The sequence below is a fragment of the Polyodon spathula genome, chromosome 19 (assembly GCF_017654505.1).
Source record: "Polyodon spathula isolate WHYD16114869_AA chromosome 19, ASM1765450v1, whole genome shotgun sequence".
NCBI lineage: Eukaryota > Metazoa > Chordata > Actinopteri > Acipenseriformes > Polyodontidae > Polyodon > Polyodon spathula.
This window is the reverse complement of record NC_054552.1, coordinates 20,004,013-20,013,095: the sequence shown is the minus strand read 5'-3', so window position 1 is coordinate 20,013,095 and position 9,083 is coordinate 20,004,013. Positions and strand designations below refer to the sequence as shown.

The following is a 9,083-nucleotide window of genomic DNA, read 5'->3' as shown; positions in this document are numbered from 1 at the left end:
GCCATTGAAAAATACCTAGAGCTTTATCATCTCAATTATAAAGATAGAGATTTAAAAGATAATATATGGAAGTCCATTTCCAACGTGCTGGATAAGATATTCAAATATGTATTGATAATAACACCCTGAGGAGAAATGAAATGCCTGATGTGTTTATTTATAGTTTTGTAATTTATATTGTGTACAATGTAAAGTATCTGAAATCTTTAAAGTTATGAATAAAACCCCTTTTGGTTGTTTTCCAGGTAAAACATTAAACAGTAATGTGAGTGAATGAATACGAATAACAATACCACAAGGCTGTACAACATTTAGATTTTCATACTGTTCATCTTTTATTTTGTCTACATGTTAACATAACAACATTAGCATGGACAGTGATTCCAGAAGATGGCAATTTGAGTTAGAGACTGCAAGAAGGCCCGGGGATCAATCTTTCAGTTGGAGGAGATGGTGCTCTGGATCCAGGAGTTGTAGTTGCAGACTTTGGTGTACACTCCAGGCTGGTTGCGCTGGGCACAGCCATAACCCCAGGACACCACACCCTGGAGCTCCCCATTGCAGACCACGGGGCCGCCAGAGTCACCCTGCACACACACAAGCACAGGAATCAATTAGAAGCAATAAAATGGAAAAGCAGCTAGGGTACAAAAAGTTACATAGTTGTAACTTCCTATGAAAGGGTATATGGTGAATTGTGAATGCTATAGTTTAATAATTAGTGTTGAGGTGAAATTTAGAAAACTTGTAAGTGATGAAGACACCAGCCACAACATTTACTTTGCTTACTGGCTACTTGCTAGCTGCTGCTATTATGTCTCTATTCAGTATTCTATTCATTTCCATAGCATGGAATGTTTTCTTCTATTCACTTGTACAGTTCCAAAAATGAATTGTGAATGGAAGCTTCTCTACCTGGCAGGAGTCCTTGCCTCCCTCCAGGAACCCAGCGCAGAACATGTTGTTGGTGATCTGTCCAGGGTAGGAGTTGCTGCACTGGGTGCTGCTCAGGATGGGAGCTTTCAGACAGCGCACAGTGTCAGGGTAGTTAGCTGGGGGCACAGACAGAGAGGCAGGGCAGCAGAATGAGTTCATAGCTTCATAATGTTCAACCCACAGTGAGACTGAATAAAATCCTTATAATGCTGAACCAAATTAGAGAGTCAACAGTTTCAAATGCAATTTTGATTTGTTATAATGAAAAAAAAAAAAAAAAAAAAAACACCTAATCTGGCATTTGATTCTTGGGGAGGGGAACACATGTTTATAGCACATATTAGAATAATTAGTTAGTTTATTGGTAGGCTGTGTGATTTTCAGTCATGTCTCATTCCTGTACTACTAGGGCAGGATGTAGAGGAATTATCTTTCTTAGACAGATTGCTAGTGTTAAAGAGTTTACATTTTTTTTAATAACTCTGTAAAAATGGTGACAGGGTGGGTAGACCCTGCACTGTTGGAAGCATGTTTGGTAGCAGGGGAGTCCAGTACTAATTTTTTTTTTTTTTTTTTGGCAGGGAACAGGTTAATTCTCTGCCTTACAAATGGGAAACAAAATGTCCTTCTAAAAATGTTAAGAATTTGGCCAGTGCAGGTAAAGTTATTAGTAACACTATGTATCACAATTTTTGTTCCTGGGTAGTAAGTGTTATTTCCTAATTGCTTATGCCTCAAAGGTATAGAAAATGACTATTATTCCCCACAAACTTTGCTTTTGTGACCAGGACAGTGATATTTCAAAATATCACTATTTCCAATGGGAAAACAGACAAATGTGTGTCTTTTCGTTCACATAACGTCAGAAAAAAACAACATATGAATCCAAATTAACATGTATTTATACTAAAGTAATACAAAAATGACTACAAAAGATTTAGAAGTGAGTAGTTTTTCGAGATTTACAATGATACTGTATTTACATATATATTTAAATCCTTCAATCCCGAGCCAACCTAACCTGTTACACTATTATGACAAACTCCTCCCACCTTCCGAATGAAACCTGAATGAACGAGAGCGCACTCACTTCCGCTGCTCAGCGTGTTCCCCCAGCCGGAGATGAGGCAGGTGGTCCCGGCGCTGGCGCAGCGGCTGGGCAAACGCACAGTGTTCACGTAGCTGTTGAGAGTGGCAGGGCTGGCGAGCTTGATCAGCATGATGTCATTGTCCATGTTGCGGGAGTTGTAGTTGGGGTGGCGGATGACCTTGGCAGAGCTTATGAACTGCTCGGTGCCCTCATTCACAGCAATGTTGTGCTCACCCAGACGCACCTGCAAACGCCTGCAATTTAAACAGACCAACACTACACTTACAAGGGTTACAGTCTTTAGCACAGCACTATTCTCATGCTGTAGCTGTATTAACAGTCAGTGCAGCTGTTTTTTTTTTTTTTCTGGGAACATTTTATTATAACAATCTGCTGTTGTGCATGTTGTGTTCACTCAACATCAGGAAGGTATATATACATTTTTATTTACATACAAAAAAGAAAAAAAAGTCCATGAATACTTGTAAAAATATGTATAATATCAGAAGTAACTTATTAGATTACATTCAGATGCAACCGAAACGTCTATGATAAAAGTTTGAAAGTTAAAACTCAAGGCATTTTTCATGCTCGTCATGTATAGTGTTATAGGCAACCTAATAGAAGTAACTCCCAACTATGCTTAAATCAATGTATGCCTGTGTCACCCTGAAGGTACAAGTAGAAGAACACATTCATCATATTAAACAATCATTGCATTTTACAATGTTTAGCTACACTTACGACTGGTAGCAGTGAGCAGCTGAGACAACCCATTGGTTGGTGATCAGGGAGCCCCCACAGAAATGATAGCCTATGTTCAGAGACACCAGGTAGGGGACGGAGTTCTTCGCACACTCGTACCCACCCACAATCTTGTCATCCTCCACAGGGGCAGAGACTGGAAGGAGAGAAAGAACCGTCATCACAATCTTTTTTAATTCAGGGGCCCTGGTTTTTTTTTTATCTGATTTTCTATATTGTGGTTTGGATGGAGGTTTAATTGGTTCAATTAAAGAATTTAGAACAGGGTAGGAGCAAAGACCAGGAGTGGAAAGGCTAACTTTGGACACCTCCGGCTAAGGAGAAGGTTCTGTGGGCATACTTCGGTTTCACAATCAAGCCAATTTCCAATTTCCTATTTTATATATATATATATATATATATATATATATATATATATATATATATATATATATATATATATATAATCTTTTTTTTTTTTGCGATTATGCTCTTATGTTATACAGGTCAGTATGAATTCAAGTTCAACACCATATCCTTAAACGGTTGTTTTAACACTGAAAACAACGGTCTGTTAAAATACACAGTCCAAACAGCAATTATATGTGATAAAAATAAAAAAAATTTAAAACATATTATTATTAACATTGTCAGCAATCATAATACTATTGTTATGGTTTGGTAAAATACTAAAGCTACCATTAGGATGTAACTCTGTATATGATTTCAATAGAATGTATACATACCCGCCACTCCGAATAACGCAAGTAGGATAAAATACTTCATGTTGTGTCGTTTGCTAAGGCTGCTCTGTGTTTGAGTGAAGTATTTATACGCTTCAAGCCTCCTTTATCTCAAGTCAGTTCAAGGATGTTTAAAACAGGTGGGAACAGACAGGGTGCAAAATAAATGCTTAACTTTAAACAAACTATACCATGATGATAGCCCATTTTTCTGAACCCTAGTTTTAGTAAATGTATCATGAATATAACCTTGAAAGTTAAATAGATGATCATTTAGGCATTCTCAGTTATTTATATTTGTTTATATATTAAAAAAAAATAATAATTAAATAAGATATGTTCAACTCAAGTGAGAGAATTTATTAACAAACACAAACATTAAAATCACATAAATAGGAACCCACAAATGCCTCAGCACACATAACTGCATTATCCAGGTAAGACTTTAACAACAAAATTAATGCAATACGAGGAATAGTAAAACAAGGAGTGAACACCTTAGCAACTTTTTAGAATGTGTAATAGGCATGGGTATTTTTTTATTGCTGAATTAATAGCCTCCTGCTTTGGGAATATACAAAGAAAATACATTTAAAAAAGAAAAGACTGATTGATTGACCTGACTTGAATATTTACAATGAGTACACTATAGTGTCTGGTTTTCATCCAGAAAATCACTGTGTTCCCACACGAGATTTAGGTCATGTAACATCTTAACAAGTGAAATACTTTACTCCTTGAAAACGTCTAGAATTCAATCTAGATTCATTATAAACCACTAGGCTATGAAAGTTTACAAACTTTCTTGAACAACTTATTTGTTCATTAAGAGAACTCAGTCTCTAAGACAGTATCCATGTGACATGTCATAACGCCTCTGACAATGAAAGCATTCCTGCTTTCGTGAACAAATTGCTTCCTAACCAAGAGAACTAAATTTTCATGGATAATTAAGTAATTGTATTGATCGAATCATACCTTGATGTTACATTACATTGTTTTGCACACGTCAGTCTCATAAACTATCGAGAATATCAGTTTTACATTATAGCATCCTTCACAAACATATCTGTATTGTTCAGTATATTATATTCACTCAAATTCACTACAGATTCTGAGATTTCAACCACTTCCATAATCTCTTGATCGTTAATCCTTGCTAAAATTTCATTACCATTTACTCATTTAGTATCTTCTGACACAGCAAGTTACTTTGTCTGTGTAGAACCACTATGACTATTTCTTGTCCGACCTGTATTTCATACAGTATGGGGAGCAACAGAAGTAGCAATGGGAATGTTAGATTGACCAAGAGCTTTCAGAACATCATCCATTTTTCTAGACAACAGCTGATTCTGCTCATACATCTGGTCTAAATTTGGTCTATTCGTGTACCCTTGATTTCTCTGATTTCCTTGGTATTGTTTCTTTTTGTTCTTTTTGCGATAACCATTTCAACCCTGGTAGTTACTGTTTGTCAGAGGATATTTAGTATATTTACTTGAGCTAGCAGGAGGAGGGGAAGATTCAGGTTTAAACTCAGATGGAGTCTTTTGTTTCCGAGTAGCCTCAGATTCTATCTGTAACAGAGGAGAGCTGGATACAGCATACACCTCTGCAATAGGTTCCTTATTACCTCCCTTTTTAGTTCTGTAGATTTCCCAAATGTTCTCAGCTCTTTCCGCTATCCATTCTGTCAGTAGACTGTCACCAGAGTTTGAGAAAAGATTGACCCTAGTGTTATTGGGCAAGCCAGAAAGATACAAACTTTGAAAGTCACTGTCATCAATGTCAGGGATAGTTTGTCCATAAAAATAGGCTTTCCTTAACCGATTTAGGAAATCCCTGGGATTCTCCTGTCTACCACACTGCATCTGATAAGCAAATCTCTTGGCTTCCTGCTGGTTAAGGTATTGACCATATTTCCTGCACAATCTCTTACAGAACATGTTCAAGTTTCCTAGAGTTGACTCATCCAAACCTGTACTCCCAGTGAAAGCAGCTGCATCGAGTGTCATTCGCAAATAGTTAACTTGCTCTTTCTCATTGTTAAACTCCCGGAACCTTAAAAAGTCACAAACCAGATCAATATGTGTTTCGATATTTGAAGACTCCTTACTAGAATCATACTTGCCACCAATGTGATTCAACAGATCTTTGAAATTAAACTCCTTAAGGTAAGACACATTCCCATCTAAATTTTTAGGACTTTCACTTCCCGGAGACCAATCAGAACCCCTAGCGGAAAATGATCTGTCCCAGGAGAACCAAATTGAACCCTTTGTCCAAGGTACTCAACTCTCTCAGATTTCACATTTCTGTACTCATCTCTCCTAGTCTGACCATGAGTGTGCCTCTGAAATGGCATGTCACTCATGGTCAGCCTGCTTGCAGAAGGGTTCTCATGAAAGTGTGAATCACCAACATCATCAGTGGAGGATCTTAGCATTCTAATTATTTCAACTTGCTTGCTGACCAACTCAGTTTGTTCTCTTGAAACCTTTGCCATTTCTTCAATTGCAAATTCCTGATTTTTGTTTACCTGCCAACATTCATCTAATTGTCTACTTTGTTCCTCTAAAGCATGCTGCACTTCTGCCAGAGTGTTCTGTAATTCATGATTCTCAAACTCAACCTCTTGATAGTCATGCAACAATTTTCTGTTCCAAAAGACCAACATTTTGCTTCCACTTATTCTGAGCATCTTCAAAAGACTTGTCATCCTCTTTTGCTTTACAATCTTTATCAGCTATTCAACTCCTTTTCTTTTTGAAGTTCATCTTCCAACAATTTCTTCTCATGTATCAATCCAACAACCTCATCTCTAACAGATCTCAAGTCTGACTCAAGATTTTCAATGTTATACTTCAATACTTTTATTTCCTGGTTGCATTTTTAAATCTCAACACCAATTTCCTCATTAGTACTAGAAGCATGAACTTCAGCTTCCAGTTCAGTTATTCTAGCTTGCAAAGTATTCACCTTAGTCTCACACTCACTTTTCAAAGAAGACAATTCAGAACACAAAGTTTCAATACGACATCAGCGTTCCATGTTCAACAGAATTAAAGTAGACTTAGACTATAATCATGGCATCTTTTACTTTTACGCTGGGAAACCTCCAGAATTCTCTTACTGTAACAATCTACCTCAAAAGAAGTACTCTGGCCCAACTCTATTGCTAACAATTGTTCATTGATGATCTTAGTATGTCCTGTACCCCAAGCTGTAAAATCATCAGAGTGTTCTGATTTTTAATAATAAGTCCTTAGCAATTTAACCTCCACTGAATCCTTAGACTCCATAATTACAATTTTTGTATTTATCAAACTACGGGAATTTTAATTAAATTACAGCCTAGAATTTCCAATCACCATTGTGCAATAGTTTTGTTTGAATAAAAGGCACTTTTGTTCACAGAGAAACACAAAAAATTCAAAATTAAACCTAAGATTGTTTAATATCACTATTAATGAAATCTCAAATAAATGAGTACAAAATTATTTAATTTTGCTTATGGTTATGAAATATTGATATTAATATCGCGGTTGAGCCCCCGTTATGTCGTGTATATTTACGTTTTTATATCTAAGGTCATATCACAACGTGGTTTCCTCACAAATTACTATTAAACAACTTAGTCACTATACTTCACCAATTATGCTATAAACTACAGCAATGCATTATAATTTGCAGTTCTGTCTTAATTTCAATTGATTAAATTGTGAATGTTTACTCTCTGTAAAAGTGCACTTTGTTTCAAACAAAAAAAACAAAGACAATTTAAGAAATAATGATTTTTAATTAGTTTTATTATATAGCACACATGGATAAGCAAAGACAACACATAATAGATATTCTAAATCTAATAGCTATAGACAACTCTTGATAGGTTATGAATTATATATTTACCCCTGTAGAGACTGAAGAAAGGTTTTAAGAACAGGAATGTTTCAAAGTTTTGCAAGTCCAGTTGTAATGTGCAAAACTTGAGAGTTACTTTAAGAGTCCTGGAGTTTCGTTGCAAATTGTTAGATTTCCAAGAACAATGTGTGAAGTTTCTTTTAAAATCCCATGTAGAAAGTCAATTGCAGTTAATCCTCTTTCAAGATATTGTCTTTTGGTTGCAGTTCAATTCAAAGTTTAGTTCCAAGGCAGATCGAAGTTCTTAAGGTGAAGAAGGTTTTCCCCACCAAGGCATCTTCTATAGTTTCCAGAAACAGTGCTGTTGACTATGAATCACTTTACAGTATTAACTTTGCTGTTGTTCTGATATGGTCATGTTTCCTTTTGCAGAAAATACTTGAGCTTGATTCAAGTGTTACTCCACAGGAGTACGTCTTTATTGATGAGGCAGGGTTCAATTTAACCAAGAGGAGGCAACGGGGAAGGAACATCATCGGCTATCGTGCAACAGTGGATGTCTCTGGCCAACGCGGGGGGAAATGTTACAATGTGTGCAGCCATCATAGGGTCCTCCATCACCATGCCACTCGGCCCATACAACACAGCCCATCTACTTGTTTTTCTGGACACACTAAAGAATCATCTCATCCCACTCCAAGAGAGAGAGCAATATGAGCCAGAGCAGACCATCTATGTTGTGATTTGGGACAATGTGAGTTTCTGCAGTGCTGCACTCACCCACAATTGGTTCCACAATCATCCAAGTTTTTCAGTCATTTACAGTAAATCATAACACCAACTGCGGGTAGATCGACAATTCAACTACAGTAAGTACTTCATCAAAGACACTGCATTTAACCAGCTTTCAACTGAGGTATGACAAGAAGACAGACAACTTGACAGGGGGAAGACACAATCAACTAAAATAAATGATAAACGTTCACTAAAAACAACTTAATGCACTAAAACAAACAACCGTCCCCCAGTCGAAAAATTGTCACCAGTAAATGTTTCCATTACATTTCGCAGGACTGTTTTCCAGCACCAACTGATATACACCTTTCTATATAAGTCCTCTCCTCTTGTGATCTACAATAATTCAACCAGGATACTTAAACAACCAGGCTGGCAAACACACTCAAGAACGAAAACAAAAATACCCACTTGTATACCAATTCCACCAGTAGCTGACCTCCATGAAAACAATGAGAGACCAGTGTCCAGTTCTTGTATAATTACAGTTATATGTACATTGTAAGGGACCCAAAGGCCAGTGTGTTTGAACAAGGGCACAAATGTAACAATCACCCTGTATATGAAAATTGATTTATAAACAATTCTATTTGTCCAAGAAGACTATGTTTACAGATTTTTAGAATTTCCATTGGACAGATTTTGTAGCCCTATAGCAGAGAACGACTCACGTAAGAATAACCGAAGAATGTAAGATGACTCAATATTCATTGCCACCAGTGTATTTTCCACAGCCAGCAGCAAGTACATAAAATCTAACAAGGGAGGCAGTTAGTGCAGTGGCAGATAGTGTCATAGAGAGCAGAGCTGCAGGGAATCTATGTACAGATATCAGTGGCGGTGCCTCAGCAATAAGAAAACTCTGCTGCAATCGCCAGGGTGAGAAAAGTACTGCAGATGCTCTGCTCTAT

At 36.9% G+C, this 9,083-nt stretch overlaps 1 protein-coding gene across 1 annotated transcript; it reads right to left on the bottom strand.

Annotated features, from left to right (window-relative positions):
* Positions 1-338: 338 nt before the first annotated feature.
* Positions 339-3,556, bottom strand: LOC121294403 (trypsin-3-like). The gene is made up of 5 exons (XM_041218068.1): positions 3,517-3,556; positions 2,771-2,927; positions 2,027-2,280; positions 916-1,052; positions 339-587 (listed from the first exon to the last, which is right to left on the bottom strand). Exons 1-5 carry the CDS (start codon positions 3,554-3,556, stop codon positions 438-440), a joined length of 738 nt encoding a protein of 245 aa, XP_041074002.1. The 3' UTR covers positions 339-437.
* Between the last annotated feature and the right edge of the window lie 5,527 nt (positions 3,557-9,083).